Source organism: Dromaius novaehollandiae, chromosome 6 (assembly GCF_036370855.1).
Source record: "Dromaius novaehollandiae isolate bDroNov1 chromosome 6, bDroNov1.hap1, whole genome shotgun sequence".
In the NCBI taxonomy this organism is placed as follows: Eukaryota; Metazoa; Chordata; class Aves; order Casuariiformes; family Dromaiidae; genus Dromaius; species Dromaius novaehollandiae.
In genome coordinates, this window is record NC_088103.1 from 34,570,738 (window position 1) to 34,588,262 (window position 17,525).

Here is a 17,525-nt window from a genome sequence, read left to right on the forward strand (position 1 = left end):
CCTAAACCTGATTGTATTATGAAACTCATAAGCAAGGCAATTACTTTTATAGGTTTTGCTTAATCTGAAGATGGACAAGAAATTGGTTTGTGGGGAAACTGAACTCTTTTTAACATGAAAACCAAAAGTAAGGAGTTACGCTGCTGGTTGTAACTGAAACTCGTCTGCTAATGATTACAGCTCCCATTTCACTGCCAAAGTATTATTAGAACTGCTTATTTGCTGTGCAGCTTGGAGGAAAAAAAAAAATCTCCTCCATCCTTTATTAATTTTGTCCTCATCTGACACAACAAAATGCACCATCAGTCTTTTGCTTACTTTGACAAAACAGGCCTAAAAGCCACCACAAGAGCCAAAGCCTTTGTGTCTAATTGCTTTTCTGATTAACAAGAACAAAGGGCAGAAAATGTCAGTCACCATGCATTAAGTTTAGGATTCCTGGGGCTGATTTGCTTTAAGAGACTTTGATGTAACAAAAACTTAAGACAATGCTAAAAAAAAAAAAAAAAAAAAAAAAAAAAAAAAGCAAGCAGTCATATCCCAAGGAATGCAGCCCATAAGGTAATTATAGAACTGATTGGAAGGCCTTAGTAATATCCTTATATCTTCTTGGCATTAGTTAGTTTCTTGCAGCAGTGCTGAGCTGGTGACCTATTTGGCTGATACAGGAAACATAATCATTAGAAAGTTTAAGTATTCTAATATGAAAAGCAGATTTTCCTTGGAAATATTTTCTTGGGGAAGGTTTCAGGGTCCCAAAACTGGCAGTGGTTGCCTAAATGGAGGAGGTAATGATTAAAGGCTCCAACCAGGGATGTTGCGTAAATTTTTTTCCTTTTCAGCTTGCCATCCTGGGCTCCAAACAGGGTATGCAGTGGAAACAGAGTGACTTTAACCATCTGCTTGAGTATAAAGGCTCAGTGCAAAAGGATTAAATGAGAAGGAAAGAGGAGGGAACTTACAGGCATCTGGAAGTTTCAGAATTGAAATTTTCAGAAGTCTAGGAAAGAGTCTACTACTCAAGGGTACCTGGCTCTGTTGTACAGCCAAGTGAAAGGTAGCATTACCTGCTGTCTTGGCTGCTCCACACCTACAGATGCACACACAGTTTCCCTCAAGGCTAAATTGCCTTTATAGAGGACTAAGGTTTGAAGTCCATAGTTTCAGTGGTCGCCTCCCACCCTCTCCCAACCAGCCAGACTAGCAGGGCAGTCCCAGAAGTGCTGGCACAGATTTTGTGTCCACACCTACCAATATGAAGTCCAGTAAGACTTGTTCCCTCACTACTCCTAGAGGGTGTCTAAGGGTCTCAACCCTTTGAAGCTGGGGAAGGGGGGAGTCTAATTAACTGCAGATAAGAAACAATCTTTGGAAGGAAAAAAAAAGCTCGAAATGACAGCCCTTGAAGCTGTGCTTCCCGTGGTCTGGAGACCAGAAAAGGCTCCACACCCACAGACTGAGTGCTTCAGGACCTCTGCGATCCTGTCGACGAAGGCTCTGCCCCTGCATGTGGGCTTGCACTGCTGAGATCCAAGTAACGCTGAGGCGACTATCGCCACCTCCAGACCTTGCAGGTTTCCTGGCGCGGACTTCCTGACCTGTTGTTCTGGTAGCATGCGTCCCCCCAGCCCTAAGCATGGCAGCACAGGGGGGTTTCTGAGGTTTCTGATGGCCAGGGGATTCTTCTCACCAGGCTCCAGTTCCTGTTTCTTGTGAGATTAGAGAACTTGAGGGCACTGAACCAGTGATACTTTGTTCTACTTCAAGCCAGGCGGAGAGAAGTTGGAAAGAGAACCCAGCTATTTCCACAGGATACTTAGAATACAGCAGAGGGGAAAACCAGCTCTGTAGATACATGTTTAATAGATTCGGAGATGTCCTATTCACAGCAATAACCCTTTTCCTTAGTGCTTAGTGAAGATGGGGGCAGGGGTGCTGTGCCAAAGACATGACATCAGCTAAAGACAAGACAAACAGAGGCAAAAGTCAAAGTGGTTGGACTTTGAATGTCTCCATAAAAAGGAAAATACATGAGTAACTGAACTAGCCCTGTTGGAATACCAGTTGCCCGAGATTAAGATAAACACTGGGAACTGGACAAGGGGGGGGGGGGAAGTAAAACACATTACAGCCCCAGGCATTTGAGAAGTTATGCTCTACGAGGATGCTTTCAAATTGGAAGTTTGTTTTTATCATGGCTCTATCTAGAGAGAAGTTTCTTAAAACAAATTTTAAAAGCCAACACTACACAGAAGGTATCTAATAGATATAAAGAGGAGAAGGCTTTGATGGATTATGATCCCATCACGTCTCTGCTCCTTATATACTTTTTCATCATTTTCCCTCTATATGAGAATGAAATGGGGCAGCACTGCTTGGAAGATGGTCATTAACTACACTGAGATCTTCCACGATGAACCTGAGGAAAGAGCACTATTAGTCAACATTAGCAAGGTTATGGATGCACTGAAGCATGACATTAAGCTGCTCCCACAGCCAACTCGACTGGGACTCAAATAATACAAGCTACCAATTAAACTCTACCATGCCATCAAGCAAAATATCCCTACTAGCAGAGCTCCAGAGAAGTCTGGAGGCATCCCAGTAAAACTTCAGCAGAATTACGTATTGCGAGGGGCATAATGTTACCAAAAGGCCACATTTCAAGTGCTCAGAATGTGTTTGTAACCAAAAAGGAAAAGCAAATGTGCAATTCAGTTTAAATTTGTGGGCCCAGGAAAAACAAGCAAGGATGTCTACAAAACAGAAGAGCTTCCCAGAAGAGAGACGGACACTTCACAGCAGAATTACAGAGATGCTTTCTACTTTTCCAAGGATGAGCAGGAACCTGTCACAGGGCTGGAATGGGTATTCCTGGCAGAAGAGGAGCCCACTCAAGCCCTTTGCACAGTCACTAGTACTGTAGCTATTTCAAAGGTGGCAATGGAGGACAGCCACCTCACTATCCACAGTGACAGGGCAGCTACACGCAGTGTGTTAGCAACCCTATTTTGGGTCCATTGTAGAGAACTGCCTTCCAAGCTCTTAAACACAGAAAACACGCACCACTTGCCATGTGATTTATAGTAAGTGGGGAGGAAGAAAAACATTCAGACACCACAGGACAGTAGCAAATTCACAATGCAAACATTTTGTTTTATGCAGCAGCCTTTAAACCCTAACTGACACATCAGTATGGTGATGTTCAAGCAATAGGTCTGGGATGTTTCAATCCCAAACAGCTTATTGTTCAAACATGAGCCCAGGAAAGCTTTGAGCTGGGACTCTGGTAAATGCTTCACAAAAGTCACGCCATGCTACCCTCATGGGCACAGTTAAATTCTTGACACAATTTAGGGCTTCAGCCATGCTAACAGCCTTCAACTGCTTAGAATTTCGCAGTCAGGGGAAGAAAGCAGCCACCACCTTTCCCTTGCAAGGCCATGCATTTAACAATTCAATCAGTTCAGAAAAAAGGCAAGAAAAGGGGTTAAAAAAGCAGCTTGCGAAACAGAATCACCAGAGAGGTCAGGCTAGACCATCAAGGGCTGCTTCCAGCTTAGTACAGCTGTTAAAGCCATTAGAGAGTGTCACCCCACCCTTGGGCTCCCTGGGGACAGGCAGAGGAAGGAGGGCTCCTCCTCATCGCCTGTGGACCTGGCCGTTTCTGGTGTACGTTCTCCCTCCATCCATTCAGCTTTCTGCAAACATGTCGCTGGAAGAGGGAGGGCCTGTTTGCTGCATTTGTGGGGTTGGTCAGTCTGCATTCCCAGAAAGGAGCTGATCTCCTGTGACAGCTTAGCTAGAGCAAGTCATCCCATCCAGTTTAACTGTCTGCTCATTTCTGGCTTCCGCTGGAGCCAGCACAGAGCCCAGAGTGATCTCGGAACGTTCCTGTCCATCCTGCCAATGCTCCACCGATCCCATTTCCATCAGCTGCTTTAGAACAAGACATCTCGGCTCCTCCATGGACACCAGCTTCCAGGCAGCTGAAGTTAGAAACAAACCCCACCCCTTGCAGCCAGCAGAGCTGATTTTCATCTCTTTGGGACACAAACACACACCCCACAGGATGCTTTCTAGGTCATACTGCTATGGAACAAGGCTAGAGAACCACCAGTCTTGATCACTAGCTCCAAAAAGCCTGAAGAGAAGTGCTGCTACAACAAGACAAACGAGCACTGTCAGCATCCTCACTCTCAACACAGGCTGCTCCAAAACTTTGCCAGCACACAGAGAAGCCCTTCTCCAGCCATTGGGCTGTGAGCATTTACAGGAGATTAAAGCATTTCAGCTTTGCCAGCATGGTTCCTGTTTGGAGGGAAAACGTCACTCAAAAAGGGCGCTTTTTTTTTTTTTTTTTTGGATATGAAATGGCTTTCTAGTAACTTCTAGCCAGAAATCCCTGATCACCCACCCTGCCTCCTTGGATGGCTGGTGTCTGCGTTTGCCTTCATGCACTGGGCAGAGAACTGCAGCAGGGCAGGAACCGATTCATGAGTGGATCAAGTATCCTTTGCCCCGGGGCTGGCGATGGGCACTGCAAGGCAGGGAGGACGGCAAGGCAGCAGTAGGTTCAGAACAGGACATGTCGAGTTTACTGTCACAACTTAAATAGAGGCCTTATTTTTTTGCACAAGTAAAGGATTTGGCAGATCCCGCCTTGAACTCGGCCCTGTTGGAGAATTACAAACACAGGAGTAGTTACACAAGGTATTTAGAGGTGGCCACTTATCTAAACCTGTCCTCCTGGATGAAACCGCCAGGGCTAGAGGAAAGGTGTTTGACCTATTTAAGTGTTTGTTTCTCCTCCTAAAATTCCAGTCATAGCTCAAGGACTGATGAAAAGGAAGGTCCATTGTATTAGCAAGTATTTACTTTAAAGCATGGCCACAGTCTCCTACAAAGTTTACAATTCAAATACACATTTTCGGTGATGGAAAGGAATGGAAATGCAAAGAACTGAAGCAACTTTCTCAGAGCAAACAGCAGGTCAGGGCTGGCTGTACAAACAGAAATTAAGTCCTGGATCACATCTGCTGGACCATGCTCTCTTGAAATGCTTTGTAAGGAAAAAGCGCTTCCCAGGGCAAGCCAGCATGCACAATTGCACCTGAAATAATGCATGATATTGGCAATTAGGCGTCCTGTATCAGGCTACACATCCAGCCCCTGAATGCACAACTGTTGACATTTCATAAACAAACATGGTGACTGCATTTGCCATGTGGAGTAAAGCTACATCCCCATTCGAAGCCTAGGAAACTGCCAGCATATCGCTTTCATCTGTCAGAACAGAGACGAGTGCTGGGTCTGGGCCAACATCTGCAACAGGGTAACGCTACAAGCTCAGAGACGTTTGCTAGCAAGCTCAGTGCCACACTCCTTGTGCACATAAGGGGGAGCGTGAAGAGGGTAACATCCCCAAGGAAGGGCTAAAGCAGCAGAAAGCAGAGGTGAGACAGGAGCGGAGGAAATCCTGAAGACTGCACAAAACCATTTATTAGTTACCTTTGAAAAAAAAAACGAGAAGGAAGGGATGAGATATTAATGCTAGCTGGAGAAGCAAGTGTGGCAGAGGGGTAGGATTTAGGGCTGGAAGACCGATCCACGAGATGCAGACAGACATCTTGTTTTATTTTGGCCACTGGGAGGGTGTGCCTTTAGCCAAGAGGCGGTAGCTGGTCACAGAAAGCGTCCTCGGTGCCTGGAACGCACCACCCTCAAAGGGTGCCTTGCGTGCCACGAGCAGCAGAAGCTGAGGAGCCCCCAGACCCCGAGAGGGTGCCCATGACAGGGAGGTCAGAGTCGCAAGGGGGCCACAGCCTCTCAGCCTCCCTCTTCCCCACTCCATCTGCAGCCAGCACATGGCATGAGCAACACCAGACACCAACACAGAGCAGGTTGCCAGGCACATACAGTTCTCCTAACACCGTGAAAACAACCAGCAAGCCTCAAAAAGCCCTCTGCTAGGACACCAGGCCTTCCTGGGGGCAACAGGTCACACCGCAGCACCATGCAGCTGCGCAGCACCTCAGCAAAGGGCGAGAAGGAGTCTCCCTTCCCGGAGATCCCTTTGGGTCCCGGTAAAGTTACGCTAGCCACAATAACTTCATTTTACATATTGTGTGTAATACAATATTGCAAATTGGTCTGCAGTCATGTAATTGCAAAGAAAACTGCTCTGGGCTTGTGCAGCCCGGCTGAAAATGCCATCGCACGCTCCCTGCCCCGCAAAAGCGGTGCCTGGCGGGCTGCGAGGGAAGAGCCCCGTCCTGCCTCCGATCAGAGCTGCGACGAAGGAGCAGCAGTGCCGGCGGTGCTCAGCAGTGTGCTTATTCTCCACTGCCTGTCAGGTTTTCCATTGCAAACACTGCCGCCACAGTTTATAACTTGACCATTTCAAGCCACATCCACGCTAAACTTGGCAAGGAGGGAGCCACTCAGGCCCAGGCCCTCCCCTTTCCGTCTTAAGGAAGCCTACACTGGATTTGTGCTGTGAAGTCAGAGCATTTCAGTTCCTCAGGGCAAATAAGTGGTTTTTTTTTTTTCTTCTCCATTCCATGAGTTTTTTTTGTTGAGATTAAAAAGCATTTTGTGCTTGACAGACAAGACTCAGAGTCAACTATTCGCACTGTCATGTTGAAACTGCATGGAGATGTTGAGACAGTGTTGGAGGATGCAGGTTGGTTGGGGTGCATTTCAGCAAGGCACAGTTATTTCCAGAGAACACAGCCTTGAGGAACAGGCTGCAGCTACAGGGGCTATCTGGAAAGCATGCAAAACTATCTTTCTCTTGATGCATTAGTGATCATTTCAGATTTTTCCCTACTCAGCTGAGGGAAAAATAGATAAATATCCTATCAGACACACATCTAGCACAAAATGGGGCTTCCACTCACAACCTTCAGAGGAAGGTCTTAAGGACAGCTTTTGTTAAGCCAAGATAGGCATTTGCCACAAGAACCCAGTTTCAGAGACAGAGTTGCTACATTAAGTAATTCGTCTTGAAATACAAAAACCCTACAAGTTTTTCAGCCTAGAAAAATTTGCTTCTGTCGCAGTTGTAGCAAGTCAGGTTAGAGTGACCCATTGGCTTAATAACAGAGATAAAAAAAAATTATTTGTCACAGATGCCACGCTGACCTTACTTTTCACTCATAATATTGAGCAGAAGGCTTAACTATAAGTGATGTCCAAGTCACGACTTTCACTGGCACAGTGATGAAGACCATCTCACCCAGTCTTAGCGAAAAGAAAAACCAAGGATAAAGCAAGGCCCTACAGAACCATGGGTCTGCACATGTCTGACTGCAAGAGGCCTCAAATCCCATCTCTCAGATACAGTAAAAGCTGCACTGAGTAATACCTTACAGCAAATGCACCACACTTATTTAAGGTGAAGTTAACTTAGCCTGACAACAACAAGGTAAGACTTCACTAGATCAAATACGAGAGGTTTTTTCCCCTCTACTTCTGTTTTATTCAATAGTCTTTGAAAGCACAGAGCACTTCCTTCTGGTAGACACTGAACTTGGATGCAAACATCAGAGGTGACGGTAACCCTAGCTCAGGCCCTAGAAGCAGTCAGAAATCCCCCCCCTCCCCCAGCAGAACATAAGATGGGCATGACGGTTGAGAAAAAAGCTTTTGAACTTCACTGTATAAAAGGTATAGAGCCATCTGGCCAGTAAAGAGAAGGTGTTTCTTTCCTACAAAGCTCTGCAACAGAGCCAAGTCAAGGTTTCTCCTACTCCAAGAAACAAAAGAACCATTACTGTGTCCCTAGGTATGAATATGCAACCCTGCTCAGGCAAGGCTTTTAAAATTCAAGCAGTCATCCGTGCCTTTTCATATCCAGCTTCCCCAAAGTACAGTGTAAAAACAAAAAAACAAAACACATACCCCCACACATACACGAAAACAAGACATATGCTATGTTATATGTATGTACACACACAGGGAAGTCTGAGATACCAGCCAGCAAAAAACACATTCGGTGCATGACATTCAGGCTGATAGGACTTCTCATGCTGCCGAGAAGCCCTCTAGTCTTGTTTCCTGAACCACTGTCCCATATGGATAATACAGAGCAACGTTTTCTGGCAGAAACTGTCACTCCCACAGTTCACACAAGTAGCAGCTTCCTTCATTTCTACTTGCCTGGACCAGGAGAAGAGTGGGACTAACTTGCACAGTTAGGCCTATAATTCCACAACGCTTATCACAGCAACATAATGGTAGATTACACAGAAAGTTGAATTACTACACATATGCATAGTCCAATAATCTTATTTTCTTAAAAAGGTTATCCCCATGCTGGTAGAAGTCATAACCAAGTCTTCTAGACATCCTTGCCTACACTAAACTAGACACCCAAATTCAAACAAGTCACATGTTTATAAAAAGTTAACACAAGCAAAAGTTTCCATAGTGTCATGTGCCACCTATATGGTTCATGCCTTCAGCTTTAGTTGAAGGGACAAGAATTCTTACAATTAATGTCATGCCTGTGGTATGCCTAACCCAGGAGGGTTCGAGTTTGCTAGGAAACCTGTTCTTGGAAAAACTAAAATACTGTTTCTCTGCCAGAAAATTCTAGACAAGCATCCAAAGCAAGTGATGCTCTCTAAATCACTAGTGGCTTATGTTTTTATGTTATATAGGTATGGAAGAGTGGCAATTTCCTACTTGATTTTTCAGGTCAATACTGAAAGTTAAGGAAAGCAATAGTGCAGCCTCTCACACTTTTAAATTGCAGCAGGTACGTGGCAGCATCAAGCTATAGTGAGTTATCAATATGCTTATTTTAGGGAGATTACAAGGACTGCTGGACCATGGGAAGACAAGTGTACGTGGGAATCAAGGGCAAGACCATAACGTGGAGTTCAGAGCTTCAGACTTCCTTGCTTGTTTACATGGATATTAAGAAGCCTGGCTGCTGAGCATCAGCATGTGGACTTAAGGACTGTAACCCAAGGTCAAGGATATTTCCTCAGGAGAGCCATGTTTTTGGACCCCTTGCTTTAAATTTACACCCTGACACTCCCCATTCACATCTTCGCATGCCATGTGGTTCAATACAATGTGATGTGAACTGCGCAAAGCGGAGAGGCCACATTACAACTCCCTCGTGCGCATTTTTAATTTGGAATTCAGACACTTGTATTATTTAAACAGCCCAACTCCCTTGGCTCCATAAGGAATCAAGGACAGGGATATTATGGGTACAAATAAGAGCTGCCACAATAACCAGGCTTGTTCTGACAGCAGTAACACCCAATATTGGCAATGAGGAGCCCTCAGGCATGGAAGGAAGGAGACTTCTTTAGCTCAGACACTCACTACATAAGAAGTTAAGGCATTTTTTCTCCTCTAGCCACAACGATTTCTTTAAGATGGGGCATATGAGCATTTTGGCCTCTTTACTAGCCTTGCAACTGATGCATTCACTGTTCAATACCCCAAAGACAGGCATTTCTGCTCACGCTCACCAGTGCATTTCCATACACTATCCTTTTGGACACCACACTAAAATCACTGGCCAAAAACCAGAGTACATCACTTTGAGCCAAACAAGCATTAGCCTTTCATACAGCAGAAAAATTACCACACCATTAAAAAAAAATTACAAGGCATGGTCATCACTATGGGTAACCTGACTCAGTATTGGAAGGGGGATTTTATTCCCAGATTAGGGCGTTCTGGCTCCCCCAAATTCTGGCATACCCAGAGTGCTACAGCAGGCAGCCCTAGTTGGCCCCATGTGCCGAGTTACCACAACGTAAGCCTTCATTTGAAGGGTTCCAAATGCCAGCAGCCCCTCCAGATGAGGGCACACAAGTCAAGTGGGCTGGGAACCCCAGCCCCAGATAAGAGCTTTGGATTAGAGGCACAAGGAGCAATGGAGGGGAGGAAGGGGAGCCCCTGAAGACAGGCACTTATTTAAACCAGCTGTTAACCCACTCTAAATACTTACATATATACAGTCTCATACATTTGTTCAGGCTGACTAAAAACTACCAGGCATCCACAAGTTAAAGTACACAAAGGATGTCTATACAAACACTTGCCAAAAGTCTCATTTTTCCAACTGAGGCTGGCTATTCCATGGATAGCAGAAGAGGGGATTTTATCTGCTTTTACATGACAGGCTCTGCCTCCTTGCCTCAAAATTCCCCAATTAACACTTCTGCAAGAAGTCTGGAGGTTGTGCATGGCCACGTATTTATCTACGCACATCCCCTCCCCACTGAGTTCTGGGCCACAGGCTATGCTGTCAAGCCAAGTTTCATCCCAAGCAATTTTTAAACACTCATCCTATAAATCCTCCAAAAAGTGAGTTAGCAATGGAAATGCTGACAGAGACTTGAAGTGACAGCAGGGCAGCTATATCATTCTGCTATACATCAGCTTCATCAGCTGCAGATCCTTCTCTCCTTCACCTTCGTTTTCCATTAGTGTACTTTGGCTAATTAACACACAAAACCTACAAAACATTCTTACAGGGGAAGGCAACATTTGGCCCCCAGCCCAAATCAACACTGAGAAACTTCAACATCCTCGGCCAGACATAGTGACTGTACCAGATGGAGCTAACATACAGCTACAAGTAATGATGAGGGAAACGAGAAGAGGGGAACACATGCAAGAAAATCTGACCACTGGAAGAGGAAAGAGAAATAAGCTTGTCTTACCGCTTTCATTTTTTTCTATGACATCCACGACCTCTCCAGCCTGGAGGCTAATTTCAGAGTTCTCCTGCTTCTCATAGTTGGACACCACCACATATTGCTCCAGGATCATGGGTTCGGAGCTAGCATCAGCACCTGGGGAAGGGAAAAAGCAAGCTGTAAGCCAGCTTCCAGCCATGGCTCCTCGAGAGCGACCTCCGTCCATCCAATTCACGACAGGCCAATTTGTCACTGGAGCCAAGCAAATCAGCAAACAACCTTGGCTCGCAGCATATCCCCAAATGGCTGGCCATATAGAAATAGCCTCCTCTGGCCCACAACCCAGCAGCACAGAGGGACATTGGAGAAAAGAAGAAGAAAAAGGGGAGGGGGAAAAAAAAAAAAAGAAAAAAAATGAAAAGGAGCTGAGTAGTGAATTAGTTGCAAAGTTTCATGATGGATTCTGAAAATAAACCTCTTCCCAACATGGTTTCCACAATGCTTGCTCCCATTCAGAGAGAAAAATCCTGGGTAGAAGCAGCATAAATCCACAGCTGAGCCATCCCCCCAGTAAACCAAAAGAAAAAACAGCTCTCCCCTTGGAGTCTCAGCTCCTTCTCCACTCTAAAGGCTTGAGCTGCGAGGCAAGAGGGGGCTGTAGATGCCAATCATATTCGTCTGCACTACAGCCCTTAAATAGAAACACATGAGCGGGACTGAAAGAAGGAGGTGGGGTGGAGGGAGAGAGGGGAAGGCGGGGAAGACTGTTTACTTGAAACAGAAGAAAAAAGTTATAGCGCCAGAGTCATACTAACACAGCCACCCCCCTCCTGCCCCCCGCCGGCTCTCCAGTTCCGCATTCCCCACGGAAGAAAGAGCCTCCGACCGCGGGGAGCCGCCGAGTCCCGCCGGCTGCTACGGACGGGACGGGACAGGCGCCCATGGAGGGAACGCGCAGTCCCGCTTCCCCCTCTCCATCTCCCTTCAGCTGGATTTGGGGGCGTTTCAGGCCAACCTTTCCAACGGTTCTGCTCCCCCGCATACCAAAGGGTTTTGGCTATCAGAGCTATTTATGAATGAGTGTAGGCTCTCATGTGAGCAGGGACCGAAAAAAGCACAAAATAACAGTTCTCCTCCCTTCTTCCACAGATACCCATGCTCAAGCTCCTTTTTGGAGGAGGGACTCTTCTCCCTCCCCCCTGCCCCAAATGAAATTGGGCATTTTGGGGTGGAGCCAAGCGCCAGGCGCACCGCGGTGCCAGACACGGAGGGAGAATCCCCCGCGCTGCCGCTTGAGACAGCCCAGCTCGCGGTGCAACACACGCTGCCGACGGGGCCTCTGCCCTCCCGGCGCAGGCACAGACACACCGCGGACGCGCTTCTGCTTGGGAACTGCCCAGGGAAGTCATGCGAACCCTTAGGACATGAGTTTTTCTTAGTTTACGCTGGAACGCTTGCATACTCTTTGAAGCATTAGACCAGAACAAAAAGCATCTACAATTGCTCTGTTAAGAGCCACCAGACATATGTTTTAATACAAAAAATTTACAGGTTTCCTGAATTACACTATTGTCTACTAAGGCAGAGCAGTTTGGGCCAACAGTACCTTACACATTTTACATAGTAAGAGATAGTTCCCATCTCTCTAGATTTCAAGGCACAGCTGGAAAGGGAGACAAAAGCCAATGTATGACTTGTGAAATAGGACTTTCAGCATGACAGGGGCAGGGCCAGGAGCAGCATCCAGGTCTCTTGAATCTCTGCAGAGAAATTGGCTAAAGGAGACAGGAAGGAAGCAGCATGGTCTAGCAAGCTGTCCCCTGCGCAAATCAGGGGACTGAGGGCCAAGATGATGATGACTGCTGTACTTTCAGTGATATATGTTCATATTTGCTTGGGCTGAAGATGTAAAGTGATTCTACAGACAAATAATTAGCGACCCTGCCAAAAGAAAGGTAAAGAGCACATCAGCCATTTGAACAGCCTTCCATGAAATGACAAATCTAGACCAAAGACAATTAATCCAACCTTTTCCCCAAACCAAACACTGTCACAGTGCCTCCCTTTGGGACAGATTTAAGAAATCCAGAGAATTAGAAGACCTTCCTACTCCCTAAATATGGCTCTCCTTGTATTACATGGATTTATTTTCTTTGCAAGAGGAGTGTTCTCTAGAAGACTGTGTTTAAAAGTTTTAGCTCTTTTGTGGATGGCTGAACCAGACACGAGCAGAAATAGGGGGAGAAGATAGAAGTGGCAACATAAAAATATGTAATAAAAACTTTCGCCATAGCTGTCCACTGCAAATAAGCATCACATTCCTGTTCATGATGAATCAGCTTGACTGCTATATCCTGGTTTAAACCAATGCTGATTGGTTCATTTAAAGTGTGACAAGATGCTTTTTGCCATTTCACACAGCTTCCCACGCAGCCCCTTCTCCAGTCCGAAAGGGGACCGCATTTTTGTCTTCCTTCAACCTATGCATGCGAGTAACCACTACAATTCTCACTCAAGCTTAGTCTCAAGATAAACGTGGCTTCTCTAACCAGAGCCCAGAGCTGTCACGGCAGTACGTGTATGCACGTGCATCAGCAGAGAATTTGGTGTATGAAAAGGCAAAAGGAGGGATTGAACAGTTGCAAAGGGAGCAAGGGACAGACAGGAGACTTGCCAAACAGACATCCCTCGTATCTTATTTCCACTAATCTCCTGGACAGTTTTCATGGGGGCAGGAAGAACAGAAAAGGAAAAAACCCCACAGCACCACACATACACAAAGCACAGCACTGGGCCTGGTGCTCACGTGCCGCACCATCGCTGCTGGGAACAAAGGGAGGACTGCGTGCACAACACAAGCTGGCAAACACCCCACGATCATCCCCTGATATCTGAGCCAGGGAACAGATGCCAGAGCAACAGCCTTGCCAGAAAATTGGAAGATGCAGCATTTCAAGTCTACTTCCTCAACTCTCTCAAAAAAAATCCTAACAGTCCAGAAAGATAGGTTATATCTGCAGCCACATATCTGAAACCCAGCAGGAGTTTACAATGTGGTTTACTGTATCCTGCCTTGGAAGGATAAAGCATTTGCTGCAGGAGGATTTCTTTGTTACTACAGTGACTGGTGTTACACATACAATTAAGAAACAAGCTTCTGTTAGAAAGGTCCGAGTGTTACACGGTTCCTATTAAGAGATTTATCACCTGAAGAGAATAGGGTGAAAAATTCCTTGGTCTAGGAAGTAACCAAGATCAAAGGAAATGATTCATTTACAACTACAGCAGATCCTGCCCAGAGGATAGCCTCCTTTGGAGGAACGGGGTCTGTGTGGTTCCCAGTACGATGCTCTCCTACACACAGGAGCAGACCTGCTGTTCACAAGCTATCCTCAAGCCCCTCCAGGATCATGCTGCACAGCAGGGAAGGCTTCAGCAACACTAAAGGAGGGAAGAAGGGAGAAAGAGGAAAGAAAGAAGAAACAGCTTCTCCCACTGATCAGAAGCCTTGTATGTTTTTTGGGGGTAGTCTATATTGTTACTATATTCCCTTCAGGCATAATCAGTAAAAACTTCAGTCCTCCTCAGCCTTCCCTCCCCCACAAGCGTCTTGAGATAACTTCTCCTCAGCGACACCCAAGATGCCCACAACATCCCTGGTGCGTTATGTCAGACTGTGGTTTTTCTCCAAAGGGAATTAAGAACAAGACAGACAACACTGCAGAGAGCACAGCACCGATTGCACCCACCAGCCATGGGCACTTCCAAATCCCCGCCAGTTCATTCAGGTCTAACTTGCAACACGAGACGCAGCATCTCTTTGAAGAGTTGCAGCCTGCTCAGCTCAAACCACGCCGGAGACAGGAGCGATGCCGAGCAGGGTGCGCTCCCTGGGCAGTTCGGCATGCACGCGATGCCCCGCTCAAAGCCTGCTCAGCAGGGGCAGCGCAAGTGGAAAGCGGAGGATAAGATGAGACCCATCTGCTCAGCAGAGCTCCCCCTTCCCCCAAAAAAGCAGAATTAGTGTTTTGGTTTAGCTCCCACTTGCAAGCCCTCCCCAGAGCAGAGCATACAATAAATTGCGGGCTGAAATAAGAGTTTGCTTGCCTCTCCGTTTATTTCTGCCTCGAGTCCGTTTCCTGGTTAAAGTCTTGAGGATACCCCTCCTCCTCTCCATAGGGCTCCACTTTACAAGTCACCCGCTCCTCACCTCAGCGATTACCTTCCTGGGACCGGGCAGTAATGTCATCGGAGCTCGTCCACACTCCTCACAAGGAGCTGGCTCGCTACGAAGTGACACGGTTGCACCCTGCACCCCGTGCCAGTGAGCAGGAAGGAGGGAGCATTATTTCTCCCACGGCACGTGGGGACCGACAGCAACCGTTAAAGCTTCTTAAATAAGAGCACAGAACGCCAGTTCCAAGCAATTCCTTCCTCCCCCTCCTCCTATGTTGCAACAGCTAAGACCTACGATGGTTTTGCAATAGCCAAAAACCTCAAGCCATCAACCGGACGCAAAAGAAAAAAAAATCGTCTGGATATGGAAATTTGAGAAGCCTGATCTTTGCCAGAGTATTCTGTTGTTATCAGGCTATAAACATGTCTGGTCTTTTAATCCATACAGCATGCAGGTTTTCATGTTGCCCTTTTAGGATTATGAATCAAGTGTTTACAGATTCAAACTAAATGAATTAGTCCTGGGCTGGTCAGTAAAGATTTTCAAAAGAAGCCAAAACCACAGAAACGGTCAGTGAACACCATGAGCATGATTCATAGCTGAATAAGCAACTGGCAGGTAGCTCAGCCTTTTAGACCTGGACCTCAGCAGGCACAACTGCTGTTGACACACACAGGGTTTGTCCATGGGCAGCTGGCAAAATGCCTCATTGATAGTGTCATTATTTTCCATATAATGAAGTCAGAGCTTAGCACTTTCCTGCATGTAGTGAGAAGTAACTATGGTATCTTAGATCTAGAACTGTGGTTACTTGTTAAAGCCAACTCTTCAAGGGCAACCCGTTATGCATCTTTGGAGAACTTCTTCCAAAGGAGCAAGCTTGCTTGAAATCCCCAAGCCAGATTATCCCCTCACCACCACCATGTGCCCAGCTCGAAACAGAAGACATTGGGGGGGGGGGGGGTTATCCCATGACAAAAGCTTCTACACTCTCTCTGATCACAAGGATCATGCCAGTATTATAAAAGCACATGTTAAACCTGTATGTTTTCTTTGGCTTTCCAGCAATGACCTATCCCCAAGCATTTTAGGATAGATGGTTTAGATCTGCCTAAGAATCAAGTTAAGCAGCTATTGCACACAAGAAAACAGACTATACCAGGTAAAGTACACAAGAGCTCAAGATCTGAGTGGTCTCAGAAAAGCACAGTTCCTAAGATAACCAGTTCCTAGAGTAAGCAGTGTGCAAGACAGGTCTCCTTGCAGACAACAAGGATTCAGATCAAGAACAGGCTTCTAACTCCAGGATCTCTCATCTCCTCTTCAGTTTCTTTTTGTGCTCCAAACAATCAAGCCTTCGACTCCTCTCCTGGATACTCCTCCTCTCTGGAGTGTCACTATTCAGCCCCCTTCCCACTTCTTAAAATTCAGACCATAGTTTCATGTCAGTTATTCCTGGAGGTAGTAGGCCACTCACAGGTTGTGGCAATAGAAAAATGGGATCCATCTCAGCTCCTTCTCCCAGACAGACCTTCATGTTGTTGTGCAGTGCAGGAGACCTTTACATATATGGAATTGTATGACAGGAGCCCCCACCAATTCTAAGTGTTTGACTTCAGAAATCAACACTTCTTGGTACAACAGTCCTGAGTCATGAAGCTTTAAGGGTAGAGCCAGAATTTTTGCACTGCCTGTGATAATCAGAGGAATTCAGTACAATTTCAATCCTCAAAGTCTTAGTAATAAAACAATACTGGCAAAAAGCCCTGTTTCATTATAGTCTTCTCCAAATATTTAGTTTCCTCTATCAAATGGGTTATTAATACAGTATTATTTCTGTGAACTCAGCCAAATAGTTCTTTTCATGAGGACAAGGCAATTCTTTTGCCTTTTCAGAGAAGAGTTTCAGAAGCATGTGATGTTCTGCTATTAGGCAGAGACAGGATAAAAAGCAGAAAGGGAAGGGTTTAGATCTGTCCATTTAAGTAGTTAAGAAGAGTCAAAGCCAGAGAAGTTTGGACTAAAAACCTTATCTAACACAGTCTCAGACTGTCTGAAAATAACACAAGGTTAAGTGCGGTCCATCCATTGGTGGATAGGTCAGCACACAGTCTCATCTCAGCTTAGCAGCAATAACTAATATACAAGAAGTTTCTCAGTAAGTGAGATTTTAATAAGCCATTACCTACATGAAACTAATCCCACAGGCATCCACGTACACACCCTCCTCAACTCCAAAGCACTTGTTTCTTGCAAGCATTTCAGCAGATGGGGCAATAGCTTCCTTGCAGAGCAGCTCAACCTCCATCCTTTCTCTGGGTCCTGCTGGCTACACAGTCAGAAATCTGGTAGAGTCAGTAACTCCGAGCTGTATTAACTCCCTCCTGGCCCCCTTGGAGGCAGCTACAAGGGGACGAAGCCAACGGCAGCGTGCATCATTGGCAGGAAGGGAACACAGCTTGCCACTGTGGCTGCAGAAGTTAACTTGATTCTTGGATCAACTCCCAAATATAAGGGGTGCGTAGCCATTTCTAGCATTTGTAAGAACCAGTATCTGGATAAGCCTTCATGAGTTTGAGATAAGTGGCAGCTTTAAGGTAGACCATGGCTTCCAGCACTCCAAGTACGTGCTGGACACGCAGCTAGAACCAGCAGCACAACGCAGCCCCCACTTG

At 46.1% G+C, this 17,525-nt stretch overlaps 1 protein-coding gene across 7 annotated transcripts in view; it reads right to left on the bottom strand.

The window, feature by feature from the left end:
- Window positions 1–17,525, bottom strand: part of SH3PXD2A (SH3 and PX domains 2A) — a 272,825-nt gene that overhangs the window by 64,568 nt on the left and 190,732 nt on the right. For 3 of the 7 annotated variants that reach the window (XM_026117532.2, XM_026117530.2, XM_026117531.2), the window contains one exon: window positions 10,698–10,829. In XM_026117532.2, coding sequence (XP_025973317.2) covers window positions 10,698–10,829 — 132 coding nt within the window. Of the gene's footprint in view, window positions 1–10,697; window positions 10,830–11,148; window positions 11,421–11,688; window positions 11,837–14,780; window positions 15,185–17,525 lie in introns of those variants that run through there. The other 4 variants (XM_026117536.2, XM_064514179.1, XM_064514180.1 and 1 more) reach the window with 4 other exon arrangements.